The 21186-nt window shown below is 58.8% G+C and overlaps 1 protein-coding gene and 1 pseudogene across 2 annotated transcripts in view; one reads left to right on the top strand and one right to left on the bottom strand.

Annotated features, from left to right (window-relative positions):
- LOC144949989 (phospholipid hydroperoxide glutathione peroxidase-like) overlaps positions 1 to 4040 on the top strand; it is a 10043-nt pseudogene extending 6003 nt beyond the window's left edge. The window contains exons 4-6 of the transcript XR_013640332.1: positions 335 to 400; positions 1411 to 1470; positions 2925 to 4040. The product of XR_013640332.1 is annotated as a phospholipid hydroperoxide glutathione peroxidase-like (transcript). The remainder of the gene's footprint in view (positions 1 to 334; positions 401 to 1410; positions 1471 to 2924) is intronic.
- An 885-nt stretch (positions 4041 to 4925) lies between these two features.
- On the bottom strand, positions 4926 to 20775 carry MED16 (mediator complex subunit 16). Its single transcript, XM_078883880.1, has 15 exons — positions 20592 to 20775; positions 19201 to 19311; positions 18220 to 18389; positions 16904 to 17184; positions 16116 to 16266; positions 15828 to 15933; positions 14990 to 15142; positions 13715 to 14007; positions 13082 to 13288; positions 10780 to 10990; positions 10166 to 10299; positions 9244 to 9436; positions 7647 to 7872; positions 6880 to 6963; positions 4926 to 5584 (listed from the first exon to the last, which is right to left on the bottom strand). Exons 1-15 carry the CDS (start codon positions 20731 to 20733, stop codon positions 5449 to 5451), a joined length of 2598 nt encoding a protein of 865 aa, XP_078740006.1. The 5' UTR covers positions 20734 to 20775; the 3' UTR covers positions 4926 to 5448.
- Positions 20776 to 21186: the final 411 nt, after the last annotated feature.

Here is a 21186-nt window from a genome sequence, read left to right as displayed (position 1 = left end):
CAGTGTGGCGCAACACGCCACGCCACACCACGCCACACCACGGGGCGCCACGGGACACCACGGGACACCACAGCATGGCAAACCTGCCACCCCTTCACAACGGCCTGGCATGGCACGCCAACGTGGTGTTTAATATGGTGGGGGATAGCGTGGCGATTAGTGTGGTGGTGTTGTGGTGGTATTTAGTGTTGTGCTCTCTGGTGTGGTGGTGGTGGAAACGGTGGGATGGTGGTGGCAGCATTGGTGCAAGTGTGGCGGCAGTGGTGTGGTGGCAGCAGTGGCGGTGTAGGCGCGGCTGCGCCGACGGCACATTTAAAGAAGTGGCCCTAATGAGATCTCTCTCTGTGCGACCTCCCTTCCCCCTCCCCCTGGCAGCAACATCAAGTGGAACTTCACCAAAGTAAGGCCCTGCCACGCAACAACGCGCCATGGTCTCGCCTTGCACCCTTCACCCGCTCAGTCGCGCAGCTCACGCGACACCATCGTCGTCATCATGCTCGCAGGCTACACCATCATCGTCACACCCTACATCATCAAGCTCGCACCCTTGCAGTGCAGACACCCACTGCCCCCCCCACTCCCCCCCCCCCACTGCCCCCCCCACTTCCCCCCCCCACTCCCCCCCCCCACTCCCCCCCCCCACTCCCCCCCCCCACTCCCCCCCCCACTCCCCCCCCCCCACTCCCCCCTCCCCCGCTCGTGGAGTGTTGAACAGAAGTTAAATAGGGAAGAGCGGCCGGTATGAAACCTCGCTTAGGCTGGGGTATTTATACTTCCGTCGCGCTGGCGAGGAGAGAAGGGGAGGGTGGTGAGCTCGGACAACCCCTGCAGCCACGGCAGCGTCGTACGTCGCGTGAACGTCGGCACCAGACGTCGAGCGAACGTCGGCACTGGGGAGACGAAGGCGGCCGGGCATTGTGCTGGTCACACCACCCCGTGCCGTTGAAGCCTTTACATTGTGGCTACTCGCTAACAGGACTTGCCCTTCCTCCTCCCCCCAAAGCTGTTGTCTTTGTACGCGTGTCATTTTGTTGCGTGGTTATCCGGTGTTCGGTTATCCGGTGTTATCCGTGGTTATCCGGTGTTCCTCATGGCGGGGAGTGGTGGCGCAGCGGTCGGCGCGCTGCGAACCTGGCGGCCCGAGTTTGATTCCTGCTCACGGCCAACACCAGTGACGATTATCTGAACTGGCCATGGGCTTCTCCCCTAGGTCGACTCGGCCTCAAAATCAGAACCCGGTGCGGTGTGTAAACATCGCCATTGAGGAGACAAAGGCGGGCGGGCGTGGTGCTGGCCACCCATCCCCTGCTGTGTGTCGTGTCGGCATTCATAGGTGCTGCTCGCTCACAGCACTTGCCCCGACTGTCTGTTAAGGCTACGCGGGTGGTCTTTGCCCTTGTTTCCCCACAGTTCCTCATTGATAAGGAGGGCCACGTGGCCAAGAGATACGGGCCCATGGACGACCCCGTGGTGAGCATTATTCCACCTCCCACCCACCCTTACCTCCTCCTCCTGTCCACCCACTCCCCACTGCACTGCCAAACTCAATGGAATTCTTGTCGATACTTTTTTTTATTTGACCAGGTAAGGCCCACTGAGCTACATAGCTCTTTTTCAGAAGCGTCCTGGCCTAAAGTGGCTGGCTTATCGTGTGGAAATTGATATCAGCCAAATCCTTTAAACGCACGTTTCTAAATGTGGAGGGGAAAACGGGAGAAAAATCCACACGACCACGTGGAGAACATGCAAACTCCGTCTTCTTAGGTTTTTTCGGTAAAGTCACGTAGGTAAAACATCAAAATGAATGAAAATAAAATAAAATAAAATCAAAATTCACGACGTTTCGGAAGGCAACACGTCGTGAATTTTTATTTTATTTTATTTTCATTCATTTTGATGTTTTACCTACGTGACTTTACCGAAAAAACCTAAGAAGATGATTCCTTGCAGTCACGAAAGCTTCAAATCTAGAATAAATGCAAACTCCGCATATGCAGGCGTCAGGTTCGGGATTGAACCCACGACTTCCTGTATAGGAGGCGAGGTAGTTAACTTCTTTTCACTGTGGCGCCCCAATGTGTGTTGAGACTCAGCGAGGCTGTGCCCAGATAAATAAAGGGCCTAATTAGGTGAGGCCACGTAACGATCTGGCCAAAACATTGTGTCAAGAACCCCCCCCCCCCGCACCACCCGACACAGCCAAACAAATTAAACCGTGACACGGTGTACGAGCGTTTTAACGAGACGCCAATTATTTTCCATTCTTCAGCTCACTCACGCGACGATTCGTTTACAACTACGTCACGCATCGTCGGGACAAGATCCAGCCATTGATGTTGTTCTAGGGATGCCGTGGTGGCGAAATGTTAACAACCTCGCCTGGGACACAGGATGTCGTGGGTTCGATCCCAACCCCGACGCTTGTTGTACATTTGGAGTCTGCATGTTCTCTCCGTGGCCGTGTGGGATTTTTGTCCGGCTCCTCCGGTTTTGCCCTCCACATTTAGAATGTACAACACGCGCTTCCGAGGATTTGGCCGCTAAACATTTCCACGTGATGACAAGCCACTGCGTTGAGCTGTCATTTGTGGCCGGGGTCACTTCTGAAAAAAATAACAGCTCCATAGTTCAGTGGGCCTTACCTGGTAAAATAAAAAGTTTCGTTTTAATAGATGATGATGATGATACTGGACGTGCTGCGACGGAGTACCGAGTCCGGGGAAGAACTTGGTGGTAAAAATAAACATCGTCTTATTTTTTAACTCGCAGAACAGCCACCGGTTAAAATAAAAGTTTTAGTTTAAATAGTTTAGGGACGGCATGGCGCTTTGAGCGCCGTGTATATACATTCCAATTCTTCTCTCTCTGTTCGTGTGCGGTCATTGCTGCGTGCCCTGGTCTCTCTCCCGTTGCGCTCCACACAGGTGATTGAGAAGGACCTCCCCAAGTTCTTGTAAACGCCCCTGAGAAGCCACGACGCCACCAGTGTATCCTGCCAGTCTCTCAAGCCCCTGACCTCTGACCCCTGCCCCCTGCCCCCCTCTCGGCCTGGGCCTATGACGAGCAGCCTCACAAACCGGGCAACCGGTGGAGGCTGCCCCGAGCCTCTGGGCGTGCAAATGTAACCAGGCCGGTGAGGGGAGGGGGGAGGTGGTGGTGACGGAAGACGAGGGGGGTGGGGCGACGGCTTACGTGGCCTGTGTGTGTGTAGACGTAGGTGTGTGGAAGGGGGCGTTGTGCCTGAGGTTGCGTGCGTTGGAGAGCGCATGCACGGATGTGTGTGTAGCAGTGTGCGCGCGCGTACGAGTGTGTATACGAGCGCATCTACGTACGGGCGTGTGCGTGGGTCAAATGAGAACGTGCATGCGTGTTAGGCACACACGAGTACGCACGTGAGTGCGTGAGTACGAGTGTGTGTGCATCTGTGCCTCCTGGTGCGTGCATGAGTGTACATGTGGGTACGAGGGTGTGGGAGCGTGCATATGACTGTGTACGTATGTTGAACTTCTTTCGCACCACCGTACCGAGCCAACCGCGCAAATCGGAGGTGCGGGGGAAGGATAAAACTACACAAAAAGAGGTTCTAAAGAAATTCGTTTTCAATCTGTGCAAAAAACGCAAACTCCACTCGCTCATTCACACACTGCATATGAATGCATGCGTGTGCATCTGTGGGGAACGGTAGTTTAGCGGTTAGCACGCTGCGCTACAAACCCCGGCTACCCGCGTTCGATTCCCGTTCACGGCCAACACCAGTGAGGATTATCGAAACTGGTCCTGGGCCTCCCCTAGGTCGACTCAGCCTCCAATGAGTACCTGGTGTAGTGTGTAAACATCGCTACTGGGGAGACAAAGGTGGCCGGGCGTATTCGCTGGCCACTCACCCCATCGTTTGCCGTACCGGCCTTCCTAGGTGCTGCTCGCTAATGGCACTTGCCCCAACAGTCTTAAGGCGGTTCTTTTTCTCTGTGTGGGTGTGTGAACTGATGAAAGCCCCCTTCGAGTAGTTAGCTGCACGGTGGATTAAAGCTTTGACCCTTCCTTGACGTCTGCGTCGTTATTCTGAAGTCACAAGTATCCGCGCGAGTTTGTCGGGCGGCAGGGAGGCGGAGTGGGGACACTTGCTACAACAGCAACAAGAGCCTGGAGGTTCGATTCCTGACTCGGGAAACTTTGTGCGGATTTGGTGCGTTTCTCCTGTTCTGCAGTGGTGTGAGAGCGAGTGGAGTTTTCATATTCTCCCCCTGTTCTGCAAAGCGAGTGGAGTTTGTATGATCTCTCCCTGTTCTGCATAGTGAGTGGAGTTTGTATGATCTCCCCCTGTTCTGCAGAGCGAGTGGAGTTTGTGATCTCCCCCTGTTCTACAGAGCGAGTGGAGTTTGCGTGTTCACCTGTTCTGCAGTGTGACAGTGAGTATAGCTTGTATGATCTCCCCCTGTTCTGCAGTGTGTGACAGTGAGTATAGTTTGTATGATCTCCCCCTGTTCTGTAGAGTGAGTGGGTTCGGGTTTTCCGGTTTCCTCCCGTAACTATAAAATCCCAAACAATGTAACCCGTAGCGGCCAAAACACCCACATGGCCTTCCGAGGAGTGCACCTCATTTAGCAGGAACAGCATTGGTTCAACGCAAGCAAACATTTGACCGCTCTTTGGTCATTTCAGTGTTTCAAAGCTCTACAAAGTAAGTACACATACGTAAACGGGGACAACGGCAAGTTATTTATTACAAACACGGTGGAAAACGCGAGTTTATTTTTCCTTTGTACAAAGCGTCACGTGACCTCGCTCGCGTCCTCCGCCCTCGGACGCCGACCGGCAGCTCCTGGGAGGTCCTGCCGCACCCCCACCCCCCACTTGTCGCCGGCACAGAGATGCCCCCCCCCTCACCGCCCCCCCCCCCTCACCGGCCCCCCCAGAGGAGGCCACGGACCAACGCCTCTCTCGCTATTTTGCTACCCCCGCCAAATCCCAGCCCCCACCCAGCAATGCCTTGTTGTCCGCCTCCCCTCGACTCCGCTTCCCCCCGCCGACTCTTCGATCCACGTCGCAGCCGAGCAACTCTGCTGCTACAAACGCGACGTCGATTCTCAACCGGTGGAGGAAATGGAGAGGATCCTCCCCCACCCAACCCCCCCCCGAGACAATCCACGCGAACACGGTGGGGGGAGGGAGACAGACAGACGTGCAACACTCCAAATACATGGCAGGCGTCAACTCTCAATGATGCACGTCTTGAGAGAGAGGCTTCACTCCTCGCCGGCAACACCGGGGGTGAGGGTAGAGAGGGGCGGGCAAGGGGAGAGGGGCGGGCAAGGGGTGGGGGGGGGCAAGGGGGCGGGCAAGGGGGGGGGGGTCTGTCCCACCCTGAGTAACCTCCCCACCACCCCCCAAGTGTCCGTGTCGCCGTGAGACGCCGCAGCGTCCCCCCTCCCCCCCTCGTCGTCGTGGTCACGGCACGAAGGGCGGCACCCTCCTCCAGAGTCCGCCGCACAGGCAGCTGCGCACCCACCGCTGCTCCCAGCACTTGAAGGGCCCCGCCGCCTGCGCCTTGCTCAGCGAGCGCAGCATGGTGATGCATCCGCACCTGAGGTGACGCGAGGGGGAGGAGGAGGAGGGGGGTGGCGACGTTAGTCGACCCGTCGCCTGGCGTGCGAGATGGTTGCGGGGTTCGAGATCCCGACCCACGACGATGTGGAGTTTGTGCGGTTCTCCGTCCCGCTCTCTTCTCCGTGGTCGCGTGGATTTTTCTCCGGGGGTCCCTCCGGTTCCCCCCCCCCCCCCCCCGCGTTTAGAATCGACGTCGTGCGTATTTGGCCACTGCCGCTATAAATGTCCACGTGACGATGATGAGATGATGATGATGAGCCACTACGTGGAGCTATGATTTGTGCCAGTCAGGGTCGCTTCTGAAAAAAGAGCAATTATAGCTCAGTGGGCCTAACCTAGTAAAATACAAAATAAAGTTTAAGTTTTTTTCGACTGGAGGATGAGGAATCCGATGAGCTACAAACCTCTTTTTCACAGATATCCATTCGGGGGGCACGGGTGGTCAGCAAGTTATAACAGCGGATGCAACAACAACAAACACAAGGACAGGAGTGAAAAATACAGAAAAGGTAAAGCAAGTGACCAAATATAAATAAAGGCACGGAGTACAAATTGCACAAGTGCATGAATTCCTTGCCGACATGTCGACACCAAATGCAAGCTTGGAGGCAAGGCAGCAAAACAACAACAGGTCCCGACCACACCAAGACAACAACAACAGTCCCAGACCACACCAAGACAACAACAACAGTCCCAGACCACACCAAGACAACAACAACAACAGTCCCAGACCACACCAAGGCAGCAACAACAGGTCCCGACCACACCAAGACAACAACAACATTCCCAGACCACACCAAGACAACAACAACAGTCCCAGACCACACCAAGACAACAACAACAGTCCCAGACCACACCAAGACAACAACAACAGTCCCAGACCACACCAAGACAACAACAACATTCCCAGACCACACCAAGACAACAACAACAGTCCCAGACCACACCAAGACAACAACAACAGTCCCAGACCACACCAAGACAACAACAACATTCCCAGACCACACCAAGACAACAACAACAGTCCCAGACCACACCAAGACAACAACAACAGTCCCAGACCACACCAAGACAACAACAACAGTCCCAGACCACACCAAGGCAGCAACAACAACAGTTCCTCAATTACGTTGCACATTAAAATTTTACTTTCTATACTAAATAGGGGGGGGGGGGGGGGGGGGGGGGAGTCGGGACGCAGGAAGGGGGCAGCAAGGGGGGCTGCAGGGGGGGGGGGGCAGGGGAGGGGGGGGGGTCGGCGTCGCCACTCACCTGGTGCACACCTTGATGTCCTCGGTGGGGTTCACGCCCAGGTTGACTCGCCGCAGGTTGTCCAGCTTCTGGTGACCCGGGGACCTGGCGAGGTTGAGGGAGGGGAACGGGGAAATTCCGACAATGTAAAAGCCGCGCCGCCGCCGCTCGCCCGCCCGAGGTGCGGCGAGCGCCGGGCCCCCCCCCCCCAAACGAGCCGACGGCAGCGCGGCGAGCGCCGGCCGTGCCCAGAAGAAGCGTCATTAGACCCGGTAGCGCCACGAGCGCGGGGAACCCGGCTTGGTTTGTGCCACGGGATCCGGTGAGCGCAACAATTCAATGCGGCGACGCGATGCTGTCGCGACCCCGGCGACGGCCGCTGGGTTCCAGTGGCTCACGGCGGCGGCGCAGAGGTCGCAACCGGGTACCCGATACCCGTATCCTAGCCGATACCCGTTTGCGACCCTGGTGCGGCCGGGTACGGGTAGACCGTGAGTCACTGGTGAGTCACCGTTTGTCACTCATTTCCCAACGTCTCGTCTCTTCTCACAATTCAAGTTCCTAGAATCAACCCACCCGCGCCTGCAACATGGCTTCATCCCAGAGGTCGCAATCAGGTACCCGATACCCGTACCCTACCCGTACCCGGCCGGGTACGGGTAGGGTACGTGTACGGCTGGGTACGGGTACGGGTACCCGTTTGCGACCCTGGTGCGGCCCGGGTACGGGTAAGGAATCAAAAACCCGTTTGCGACCTCTGCGGCGGTGGCGGCGGCGGCGGCGCTCACCGTGCGAGCACGTGCGTGTGGACGGGCACGGGCCCCGGCTGCCCGGCGTAGGCGATGCCGCGGCCGAAGGCGACGCGCGACGGCGGCTTCCCCGGCGGCAGGCGGCCCGACACGCCGTCCGGCGAGGGCAGCCAGTCGGCGGAGGGCAGCACGAGGTGCGAGGGCAGCAGGCAGCACTCGTCCAGCAGGCCGTCGTCCGGCTCCAGCCCGTGGCCCTCATCACGGCCTGCCGGACGCGCGCGGGGTGAGGGGGGGGTTATAGAGGTCACCGGCTCGGTGCGTGCGCGGGGATGCAGCGGGTAGCGTACGGTTGCGTAGATTTTTCACCGGGTAATCGAGGCGGCTAATCATCGTGTGGAAATTTATAGCAGCCAAATACGTTGGGGCGCCACGGTGGCTAGAAGATGTTGATGACCTCGCCTGGTGTACAGGAGGTCGTGGGTTCGATCCCAACCCTGACGCCTGCTGCTGTATATTTGGATTTTGCGTGTCTCTCTCTCATCATCATCATCACGGTGGCTAGGAGATGTTGATGACCTCGCCTGGTATACAGGAGGTCGTGGGTTCGATTCCGACCCTGACGCCTGCTGCTGTGTATTTGGAGTTGGCGTGTCTCTCTCTCTCATCATCATTACGGTGGCCGGGAGATGTTGATGACCTCGCCTGGTATACAGGAGGTCGTGGGTTCGATCCCGACCCTGACGCCTGCTGCTGTACATTTGGAGTTGGCGTGTCTCTCTCTCTCATCATCATTACGGTGGCTGGGAGATGTTGATGACCTCGCCTGGTATACAGGAGGTCGTGGGTTCGATCCCGACCCTGACGCCTGCTGCTGTACATTTGGAGTTGGCGTGTCTCTCTCTCTCATCATCATTACGGTGGCCGGGAGATGTTGATGACCTCGCCTGGTATACAGGAGGTCGTGGGTTTGATCCCGACCCTGACGCCTGCTGCTGTACATTTGGAGTTGGCGTGTCTCTCTCTCTCATCATCATTACGGTGGCCGGGAGATGTTGATGACCTCGCCTGGTATACAGGAGGTCGTGGGTTCGATCCCGACCCTGACGCCTGCTGCTGTACATTTGGAGTTGGCGTGTCTCTCTCTCTCATCATCATTACGGTGGCCGGGAGATGTTGATGACCTCGCCTGGTATACAGGAGGTCGTGGGTTCGATCCCGACCCTGACGCCTGCTGCTGTACATTTGGAGTTGGCGTGTCTCTCTCTCTCATCATCATTACGGTGGCCGGGAGATGTTGATGACCTCGCCTGGTATACAGGAGCCATGTAGCTCAGTGGGCCTTGGCTGGTAAAATTTTAAATTGTTCAAATAGTTCATAGTTCATTCGTACCCGCGGCCAACACTCGCGACAAATAATCTCCACCGTTCCTGGGCCTAACCCCTTTGTCTCGCCACTGGGGAGACAATTGTGTGCAGTGGCCGGCCCTGGTACAAATTTACACTTGGCTCCAACAGCGTGTTAAAGGCGGCTACACAGGGGATCTTTGTGTTCGTCTTTTCGCGTGTATCGATGCATGGGTTTGCATACCACGCGCGTACCCCTCGCGCGCACCCCTCGCGCGTGCACCGCACTTACAGCAGAGCCAGAGCTTGGTGAGGAGCTTGAAGAGCAGCGAGAGGGAGTCCTGCGTGTCCGAGGTGGCGGTGAACACGGGGAGGCAGGCGTGGTTCATGAGGCCCCAGATGCGCACCACCACCAGCAGCTCCCGCAGCATCGCGAGCGCCGGGCCGTCCCGCAGGAAGGACACGCCGGGCCGCGAGATCGAGCCCTGGCCACGGCACACGCAGCACCGTGATGACACACGCACAGTCACGGCACACGCAGCACCGTGATGACACACGCACAGTCACGGCACACGCAGCACCGTGATGACACACGCACAGTCACGGCACACGAAGCACCGTGATGACACACGCACAGTCACGGCACACGCAGCACCGTGATGACACACGCACAGTCACGGCACACGCAGCACCGTGATGACACACGCACAGTCACGGCACACGCAGCACCGTGATGACACACGCACAGTCACGGCACACGCAGCACCGTGATGACACACGCACAGTCACGGCACACGCAGCACCGTGATGACACACGCACAGTCACGGCACACGCAACGCACAGTCACGGCACACCAAAACACAGCAGGTTACAAGACGATTAAGTGTTGAATAATGTTTAGTTTCATACGCAGCGCGAGTGCCTCGCAATCGCCGAAGAACCGTAGGCAACGAGCCAGAAGGTGGCAGCAGCCAGGCGGTGAGTAGCCGGCAGCGCTGCCAACAACCGCCCGAGCTCTGCAGCCCTCTATATATTAAGATGTTTTCAGCCAATTAACGATGAGTGTTTATTACACGTGGGAGGAAAACCGGGCTGCACGGAGAGTCAGGGCGCGGCACCTCCTTGAGGAGTGCGAGGGGGCAACGCTCTATCCCGTACAGAAGTGCCCGATATAATGGTGCGGGGCCGCTCCCCACACTGTCGGCTGTGGCACCTGGTTGGGCAGGCTGGCCAGCAGGTAGAGGGTGAAGTCAGCCACCCACTGGATCAGCTGCTGCAGCGACTGCAGCAGCAGCGTGTCCAGCACAAACTCCTCCGTCTTCAGGTTCAGCATCACCTTGTCGATGTCTGCACCGCGCACAAAGACAAAAGATCCCCCCCGCCGGGTACAGCCTTTAATAGGCTGTTGAGGTAAGTGATGTTAGAGAGTAGCACGCGCCCCCCCCCCCAGCCCCTGTGTGTGTGTACGCTGTGTACCTTCTGTGGAGCGATAGAGTAGCGGTTAGTGCGCTGCGCTACGAAAACGCCAAAGATCAGTTCGATTCTCGCTCACGGACACCAATACCCAGTGACGATTATCTGAACCGGTCCTGGGCCTCCCCTAGGTCGACTCAGCCTCAAATGAGTTCCTGGTGCAGTGTGTAGTAAACATCGCCACTGGGGAGACAAAGGTGGCTGGGCGGGAGTGGTGCTGGCCACCCACCCCCCCCTCCCTTCGTACGCCGTGCCGGCCTACTCACTAACAGCACTTGCCCCAACAGTCTGTTAGAGGCTATCTGGGGACGGGGAGACGCTTTGTCTCTTTGCGTGGGCACTGCGTGGGCACACCGGTGTCGGTGTTCTTGCTGCAGATCTCGGCGAGCCTGTCGCCGGGCCCGCGGTCGGGCGTGTGCAGCAGCGTGGGCCGCAGCAGGGACTTGAGGGTGCAGGACACGGCGTGCAGCAGGAGGCGCGTGTGCAGGTCCGCCGAGCGCACCGCCGTGCCGGGGGACAGGCGGTAGAGCCAGGCGCGCAGCGCCAGCACGCGCGTCTGCAGCGCCTGCACACGGACACAAACCATCAACTATTAAAATATATATTTTGACCAGGCGAGGCCACGCTGAGCTGTTGATCATCGAGCTCTTTTTCAGATGTGACCTGGCCATCGCAAATGATGGCTCGCACGAAATGGGCGACTCCTCATCATCATCATCATCGCGTGGAAATGTATAGCGGCGGGCGAATCCTCTAAAAAGCGCCATGACGTTGATTCTGAACGTGGAGGGGGAAAAAACCGGAGGACCCGGAGAAAAACATCCACGCAACCAGGGGGAGAACCCACGACGTGGCGCCTCGATTGTCACATCAACATCTGGATCCTGTCCCGACGACGAGTGACGTAGTTCTAAACGAATCGTCGCACGAGTGAGCCGAAAGAAAGTAATAATCGGCGCGCCGTGAAAACGCCCGTCCACCGTGCGGCGGTTTAATTTGTGTGGCCTTTCAATAGCAGCCCGGTGGGGAGCAACCCGCCATTCGCCCACGAAGCGACGGTGACGTCACCGCGGGCGCCCGTGCCAGCATCCCACCTGCTGCAGCATCCCACCTGCTGCAGCATCCCACCTGCTGCAGCATCCCACCTGCCGCAGCATCCCACCTGCCGCAACATCCCACCTGCCGCAACATCCCACCTGCCGCAACATCCCACCTGCTGCAGCATCCCACCTGCCGCAGCATCCCACCTGCTGCAGCATTCCACCTGCCGCAGCATCCCACCTGCCGCAGCATCCCACCTGCCGCAACATCCCACCTGCCGCAGCATCCCACCTGCCGCAGCATCCCACCTGCCGCAGCATCCCACCTGCCGCAGCATCCCACCTGCCGCAACATCCCACCTGCCGCAGCATCCCACCTGCCGCAACATCCCACCTGCCGCAGCATCCCACCTGCCGCAGCATCCCACCTGCCGCAACATCCCACCTGCTGCAGCATCCCACCTGCTGCAGCATCCCACCTGCCGCAGCATCCCACCTGCCGCAACATCCCACCTGCCGCAGCATCCCACCTGCCGCAGCATCCCACCTGCCGCAGCATCCCACCTGCCGCAGCATCCCACCTGCCGCAGCATCCCACCTGCTGCAGCATCCCACCTGCTGCAGCATCCCACCTGCTGCAGCATCCCACCTGCTGCAGCATCCCACCTGCTGCAGCATCCCACCTGCTGCAGCATCCCACCTGCTGCAGCGTCCCACCTGCTGCAGCGTCCCACCTGCTGCAGCGTCCCACCTGCTGCAGCGTCCCACCTGCCGCAGCGTCCCACCTGCCGCAGCATCCCACCTGCCGCAGCATCCCACCTGCCGCAGCATCCCACCTGCCGCAGCAGCCCACCTGCCGCAGCATCCCACCTGCCGCAGCAGCCCACCTGCCGCAGCATCCCACCTGCCGCAGCAGCCCACCTGCCGCAGCAGCCCACCTGCTGCAGCATCCCACCTGCTGCAGCATCCCACCTGCTGCAGCAGCCCACCTGCTGCAGCAGCCCACCTGCTGCAGCATCCCACCTGCTGCAGCATCCCACCTGCTGCAGCATCCCACCTGCTGCAGCATCCCACCTGCCGCAGCGTCCCACCTGCTGCAGCAGCATCCCACCTGCTGCAGCATCCCACCTGCTGCAGCAGCATCCCACCTGCTGCAGCAGCATCCCACCTGCTGCAGCAGCATCCCACCTGCTGCAGCAGCATCCCACCTGCTGCAGCATCCCACCTGCTGCAGCATCTCACCTGCTGCAGCAGCCCACCTGCCGCAGCGTCCCACCTGCCGCAGCATCCCACCTGCCGCAGCATCCCACCTGCTGCAACATCCCACCTGCTGCAGCATCCCACCTGCCGCAGCATCCCACCTGCCGCAGCGTCCCACCTGCCGCAGCGTCCCACCTGCCGCAGCATCCCACCTGCCGCAGCATCCCACCTGCTGCAACATCCCACCTGCTGCAGCATCCCACCTGCTGCAGCGTCCCACCTGCCGCAGCATCCCACCTGCTGCAACATCCCACCTGCTGCAGCATCCCACCTGCCGCAGCATCCCACCTGCTGCAACATCCCACCTGCTGCAGCATCCCACCTGCTGCAGCAGCCCACCTGCCGCAGCGTCCCACCTGCTGCAGCGGTTGCGCCTGCCGCGCGTACTCCTCGGCGAGGCGGTCCGCGAGCGGCGCGGCGGTGCCCGGCTGGACGTGCAGCAGCACGTCCCAGGCGTCGTGTCCCGTCACCAGCCCGTACTCCAGCAGGAAGAGGAGGTTGCGCAGCGCCGCGCCGGCCTCCAGCGGGTGGCCCAGCCACGGGGAGACGCGCGACACGCTCACCTGCACGCGGGAGTCACGCGCGCCGGGGGGGGTGGGGGGCGGATACATGGGGTCGCAGAGGTCAGAGATGGACAAGAGGGAACAACGGCAACCATCGCTCGCCACCAAGTGACGGCGACGTCACCACGGCACCCGTGCCAGGCCAGGTGCGCTTTGAGGCCACGTGAAGTGTCGGAGGCTCGCTGGCGGGAGGTCACGGGACAGATCCAGGTGCCATGGGTTGGCTGCCTGAGATGACTGGGAGATGCACCAGCATCTTGATCAAGTTTAAGGTCATGGTTCAGGTCTGGGTCAGGGTCAGAGTTAGGAGCTAAGGATTAAGGTTCTGGTCTTGGTGAGGTCAGGGGTTAAGGTCAGGGCAGCGTGGTGATGCTACAGCCCCTCCTCTCCCGCTGCCCCACCTCCCCTTCCCCCCCCCCCCCTCACCTTGCCGCTGTTCTCCACGGCGAGCAGGGCACAGCAAGAGGGCGACAGCGCCACCGCCGAAAAGTGCGCCGCCTGGTGGGGCCCCGCGCCCCTCCCCCGCTTCATGGGCGGCTCCTCCGAGCCCCCACCGACGCCCCCGCCCACCCCCGGGCCTCCCCTCGACATTCCCCCGACCCCGCCGCCACCCGCTCCGCCGCCGCCGCCGCCCCCCATGGGGGAGAAGGCGCAGAGCTTCTGCAGCGTGAGCCGGTGCAGCACGTGCACCGAGCCGTCGCAGAACGCCAGCACCAGGCCTGGCGCAACAGACAGAGGTACCCGCCCCCCACCCTGGTTACAGCCTTTGGACAGACTGTTGGACGCCAGTGAGTAGCAGCGCCTACCGAAGGCTGGCACGGCACACGATGGGGGGGGTGGGGTGGCCAGTACCACACCAGGCACCGCACACACACAAGGGCATACTGCTGGCGATGGTGCCGGTGGCGATGCGTGTGTGCCGTAGATGTTGCTGGTGGTGCCGATGGGTTGCGGTGCTGGTGGTAGCGAGGGTGATGGATTGTGGGGAGCGGTGGCGCAGTGGTTAGCGTAATGCGCTGCGAATCCGGCGACGCGAGATGGATTTCCCGCTGCTCGCGACCAACTCAACCGAGAACCTGGTGCGATGTGTAAACACTGCCACTGGGGCCGTGCTGGCCTTCATAGGTGCTGCTCGCTAACAGCACGTGCCCCAGCAGTTTGTTAAGGCTATGAGGGTGATATTTGTCTTTGGTGTTCATTGTAGCTGTGCTGGTGATCGGGAAGAGGGTATATGACGATGCTGGTGGTTAAGAAGGTTGCGACGGTGTGCTGGTTGTGGTGTCGATCGCAGTTGTGCCACCGATTATTAGGGGTGCCACGGTTGCGAGATGTTAACTCCCTCGCTTGGTATGCAGGAGGTCGTGGATTGAAACCCGACCCTGACACCTGCTGTATATTTGGGTCTCTCTCCCCGTGGTGGCGTGGATTTGTCTTGGGGTCCTCCGGTGTTTCCCTCCACATTTAAATCAACGTCACCACGCGTTTGGAGTATTTGGCTTCTGCTATAAATGTCCACGCGACGATGATAAGCCCACTTCGTCGCGTTATCATTTGTGGCAGCCAAGTCGCTTCTGAAAAAGAGCTAAAAAAGCTCAGTAGTGGGCCTTACCTGGTAAAATAGAAAAATGCGTAATAGTTTTAATAGATTACGATGATGATGATGATGGTGGTGGTTTTGCCGGACGTGCCGCCGCTGGTTACCGAGCCCGGGGAAGAACTTGGTGTCCCCGGCGAGCTTCATGTCGGCGCTGGAGAGGGAGATGGGCAGACGAGGCAGCGCCACGGAGCTCACGCGCTCCAGGTCGCTCGTAGTGGACAGGATGCGCCACTTCTGCACGCTCGGCTGCTTGTCTCCTGGCAAGCGCGATGCGCGCACACGCACGCATGCAAAGCAGCGGGTGGTGAGCCATAGTGGCGAGCGGTAGGTGGTGAGCGCATTGCTCATCTTCCGTTTAAAGCCCTGCAGAAGCCAGCGGTGTAAATTGCGCATTCCCTACGTCACGAAGCTTCACAGGCCAACCACACCGCCGACAACTCCCTCCATCTGTATGGCCCACAATAAAGGTTTTTTTGTTTCGTGACAGATCGCGGAAATATGTGTGCCGTTAAAACCCGCCACCATCACCACCCGACACAGCCAATTAGTAAGGTTTGTCACTTTAAAAAACGTGCCAATTAGTTTTAATTACTGGAATTGCAAATGTTGTGAGTTTACTCTCTCACACACCGGGTGTTGTTTTGTAATTGGCACGTTTTGTTTCCGTGACAAGCCCTTACTAAGTGGCCGTGTTGGGTGGTGGTGGTGACGGGTTTAACGACACATTCATATTTACGCGTTTTAACCCAACAAAACCTCTATTATGGCTAATATTCGTCGCGAAAGCCTACAACTACCACGACGTGTTAAACTGTCCGTACAGGGTCTTGACACCGGTCGCACTTAGGACCCGCGTACATTTTCACCGCGTTGTAATGTACTGCACCCCCCCCTCCTCGCTCCCCCAACAACCGTGTCCCTCCCCCGTCCGCCCGCGCTCACCGAGGGAGGGGATCTGCTGGAAGAGTTTGTTGAGGGGCAGCCCCTCCTTGCGCAGAGACCAGCACTCCACCACGCTGCCCTGCGCACTCGACACGCACACCACCACCTGCCGGCGCAGGTGGCACCACGCGCGCCGTCACGCGTTACCACCACCGCGCACGATCACACGTTACCAGTGGTGGCGACATTGACACCTCGCGCCTGTGCCAACTGCGTGCGATCGCCTGTGCGCATGTGCGCTAATTCGCGTTGTGTGCGTGCTCTCAAGGGGTCCCCGTGGTGTCCCACCTGCTCAGAGTTCTCCCGCGTGACGAAGCGCAGGTGAGACACGGCCGGGTACTTGTCTCGTCGCGACGGGTCGGAGGAGCAGCGGAGGAAGAGCGACGGCAGAAGCTCCGTCTCCACGCGGCACTTCTCGCTCACCACGCTCAGCGTCAGCCTGACACGCCGGGGGACGACGCGCGCGTGGGTCACAAGGTGTCACAGGGACACACAGGGATGCGTGCGTGGTCACACAGGGGGACACGCAGGGACCACATGTGGGGACAGAGGGTCACACAGGGTCACACAGGGTCACACAGGGATGTGCAGGAACACACGGGCGATACAAAGACACAGGAAGACACATGGGGATATATGAAGACAACACAGGGATAAGTGAGGGTACACGGGGACACACAATCACATGGGGATACCCGGAATAAGTAAAGGGACGACTTATAATCCAACAGGTGAAGCACACGGATGAGCCGACAGACAGGTGAGCGGAGATGCAAACTGAGAGGTGATTGCACAAGTGTGGGGGATAGTCAAGTTGACGCAAAGGCTTGCGTACGAGCATGTGAGCAGATAGGTGAGCTGACAGGCGAACAGACAGGCGAGAATACAGGTGAGAATACAGGTGAGAATACAGGTGAGAATACAGGCGAGCAGACAGGTGAGAATACAGGCGAGAATACAGGCGAGAATACAGGCGAGAATACAGGCGAGAATACAGGCGAGCAGACAGGCGAGAATACAGGCGAGAATACAGCCGAGAATACAGGCGAGCAGACAGGCGAGCGATCGCGCCGCACCGGTAGAAGTGGATGGGCGAGGAGCTGCTGCCGTCCGACGTGGCCACCACGACGTGGCCCGCGGGCGTGAAGGCCGCGTCGGCGGCGGCGACGCGGGCCCGCGGCCGCGACAGGGGCCGCACGGCGCTCAGCAGCGCCCCGCCGGGCCTCAGGAGCCACACGCGCGCCAGGCCGCTCGCCGACACCCCCACCCAGCCGTCGCCCGCGCGCCCGCCGAACGCCGCCAGCGACGGGTGGAAGCGCGCGCGCGAGAACTTCTCGCCGAAGCTCATGGCGCCCACCTGCAGGGCGGCGGGCGCAGCAGGGGTGGGGGGGGTGGCACAGGGGGAGACAAAGGGGCCAGTTTTGAGGCAGAATGGTGGTGGCGCACGGAGCTGTGCACTTTTAAAATCTCAATTGAAAACCCATTTCTGTGGAACTGCTTTTAGTGTTTAGTTTGTTGTCCTTCCCCCCCGCACCTCCGATTAGCACGGTTGGCTACGTACGGTGCGAAAGAAGTCCAACATGCGGTACGTATAGGTGGCTGTAATAGGTGCTCGCTTACAGCGCTTGTGCCAACGGTCTGTGAAGGTTACGCGGGGGGGGGGGATCTTTGTTTTTGTTGTTGTGTGTGTAGGGAGCGGTGGTGCAGCGGTTAGTGTGCTGCGCCACGAATCCGGCGACCCGGGTTAGATTCCCGCTCACGGCCAACACCAGTGACGATTAACTGAAACGGTCCTGGGCCTTCCCTAGGTCGACTCAGGCTCAAATGAGTAACTGGTGCGGTGTGTAAACATCGCCAATGGGGAAACAAAGGCGGCCGGGCGTGGTGCTGGCCACCCACTCCCTCGTGTGCCGTGCCGGCCTTGATAGGTGCTTGCTAACAGCACTTGCCCAAACAGTGTGTTACAGGCTATACAGGGGATCTTTTTCTTTGTGTGCGATCGTGGAGGAGGCTCGTGAAGGACACTGCTGGTCAGTTGGAGGCAGTCACCTTCCAACAACAACGGAGGGCAGAGAGGAGCAACGCTCACAACAATGAGCGGAGCGCCGGGCGGCTAAAACGCAGCAATTTGGCACAGTAGGGGGCACAGCCGGTGCATCTGCCAAGTCATCTCAGTCAGTCAACCCATGGCACCTGCCAGGGTCTGTCCCGTGACCTCCTGTCAGCAGCGAGCTCTTCAACACTTCCCGTGACCCCCTCCAAGTGCACCTTGGCCTGGGCACAGGTGCGGCGCGGTGACGTCACCGTCACTTAGTGGCGGCTGTTGTTTGGGTATTGTGGGTATCGGAGCGGCCGTGTGCGTACCCCCCCCCCCCCCCCCACGGCCTCTTGCCTTCTCCACATGCAGGTCGAGCTTGATGCCGTTGTGGAGCCACGCGAGCGCCAGCAGGGGCTCGCCGTCGGGGCCGCCCTCGCCCACCGCCTCCCAGCCGTTGAGCAGGTGCTCGGGCGTGGCCCAGCAGCGCACGCGGCCCCCCGCGTCCGCGGACAGCAGCCGCGCTCCTGCGCGCGGCGGCGACGGTGGGCGGGCGGGCGGCACGCGCAGCCGAAAGAGATTCGGGATCAGAATACAGGTCTGTGTTCTCCTACAACGCGGTCGCAGTCGCGTTCCCGAAGAACACCGCGTTCTCATGAATAATACGTAATACAGGGGGGTAAAGGACGGTCCGCAGTAACACGAAGACATGCGGAGGAGGAGTACACGCGAGGGAGGGGTGGGGAGGAGTACACGAAGATGAGTACACGGGGAGAGGGGAGGGGGAGTACGGGGGGGGAGAAAAGTTGAGTACATGGGGAGAGGTGGGGGGGGGGGAGGACAAGGGGGGGGGAGGACGGGGGGGGGGGAAGGAAGAGTACACGGGGAGAGGGGGGTACACGAAGAGGAGTACATGGGGAGAAGGAAGAGTACACGGGGGGTACACGAAGAGGAGTACATGGGGAGAAGGAAGAGTACACGGGGGGTACACGAAGAGGAGTACATGGGGAGAAGGAAGAGTACACGGGGGGTACACGAAGAGGAGTACATGGGGAGAAGGAAGTGCACACGGGGGGTACACGAAGAGGAGTACATGGGGAGAAGGAAGAGCACACGGGGGGTACACGAAGAGGAGTACATGGGGAGAAGGAAGAGAACACGGGGGGTACACGAAGAGGAGTACATGGGGAGAAGGAAGAGAACACGGGGGGTACACGAAGAGGAGTACATGGGGAGAAGGAAGAGAACACGGGGGGTACACGAAGAGGAGTACATGGGGAGAAGGAAGAGCACACGAAAAGGAAGATCAGAGCACACGAAGAGGAGTAGTACACGCACCGGACTGGTCCCACTCCAGGCAGGTGATGACGTCGCTGTGGCCGGAGCGCACCGTGCACACGTCCCACGGGTGCTCGGGGTCCATGATGTGGATGGGGTAGCTCGTGTGCTCTGAGACGCGGACACACAAGTGGCAAGGAGTACAAACCCAAGTTAATTTACAGTCCATCATCGATAATTATCCTGCTGCTTGCAGCATTATCCGGCGGTCCCGGGCCGATCCGGCAAAATCGCGGTAACCAGTCCGGCAATCGTCAGACACAATCATGTTGTTGAAACAAGAGTGCGTAGCACGTACATCTCACCCCATGCAGAGTCTTCGAGATTAGAATGCTAAGTATGGTACCGTAAATACAGTAAATGACAGTAGGATATTTATTTGGTCTATTTTTACGTTTATTCATGCCAAATTCACGTAATAAAACACATTTAAAACACCAAAAAAACCGCATACGCACCACCTAAAACAATGTTATGCAAAAATGTGCAAAAAAAAGTTATTTAAATTATACTGTAGTGAATTAATTATTCGGCGTTTTTGAAAATCCGGCGCCCCCTTCCCCCTAAGCCGCCGGATAATTGACGATGGACTGAAATTTACTGCTTACATGCGTGTCGCCTTCCCGGCACAAATCTATTAAAACATTGTTTTTGTATTTTACCAACGGTAAGGCCTCCTGAGCTACAATAGCTCTTTTTTAGAAGCGACTTGGCTATCACAAACGATAGCTCAACGAAGTGGCTTATCATGTGTAAACATCACCACTGGGGAGACAAAGGCGGCCGGGCGTGGTGCTGGCTTCCCACCCCCTCGTGTGCCACAGTGCCGCCCTTCATAGGTGCTGCTACTCACTAACAGCACTTGCCCCAACAGTTCGTTACACACGGGGGATCTTTGTCTTTGGAGTCGAGTGTGCCGGATTGTGTCGGGGAGGTTGTTACAAACACACACGCAGAACAAGACTCCCGAATCTCCGAGAACCCCAGCCCCTCGGTACCCTAAACACATCCCCCGCGAGGACCCTCAAATAACGCAGCCCAGACCCCCGCGCATGCAAAATACCCATAGGGCTCCCTTGTATAACACTGTACTCAGCAAACCTCTGAATGATCGAGACCTCACAGACTCCTGAATGAGGTAAGAACTCACAGGTCTCTCAATAAGAGGTCCTTTAACGAGAAAGATCCCCAAAGACCCCTGAATATGAGACCCCCCCCCCCACCACCACTACCACCACCACCACAAAGCGAACCCCCGAATGACCGCGTCTCGCGCCCACCAGGAGGTGCTGCGGCCTAGTCATCTTGGCCGGGAGAAGCCTCGAACTCTACGGCTTTGCCTGACCGCCTCCCACCCCCACCACCCCGCGACCCGCCGTGCCGTCTCTCACCGCCAATGTCGCCGTGCGGGCCCCGTCGCTCGGACGTGAAGGCCACGAGGTTGCGGCACGACCAGGCGCAGGCGAGGGGGACCGCGGGGCAGTAGGCGGCCCGCGGCTTCCGCGGGAAATCGCACGAGTAGACGACCTCCATGACGACCAGAGGCGCCGTTTGGATCGATCCAACTGCGGTGGGCGACGGCGATTATGTAAAAGGGAATCGATTCTCGGGGGCGGGGGATAGGTCACCCTCCCCCTCCCCTCCGTGTGACGTAATGTGATTTATAAATCCACAAAATTGTCAACTAGCCGATAGCATAATAGAGTTGTGTTTTGGGTTAGATCGCGTAAATATGCAAATGTGTCGTTAAAACCCGCCACCATCCGACACAGCCAACTAGTAAGGGTTGTCACTGTTTTATTGCCATAAAGGGGGTAAAAACCCTATTCTTATTTTTCCACACTGCCTCGCCCACTTGAGCATTTTTTATTGCTGTGGTTGTCCCACCTGATGAGGATTGCTTGTGTTGCGATCGAAGCGCCGTGGTTTGTTTCATTTTATGTGATTTTATTTCTACCTACGTGACTTTACCGAAAGAACCAAAGA

This window comes from Lampetra fluviatilis, chromosome 3 (assembly GCF_964198595.1).
Source record: "Lampetra fluviatilis chromosome 3, kcLamFluv1.1, whole genome shotgun sequence".
Taxonomy (NCBI): domain Eukaryota; kingdom Metazoa; phylum Chordata; class Hyperoartia; order Petromyzontiformes; family Petromyzontidae; genus Lampetra; species Lampetra fluviatilis.
Note: the sequence above shows the minus strand (reverse complement) of the source record. Positions and strands in the feature narration are given on the sequence as shown.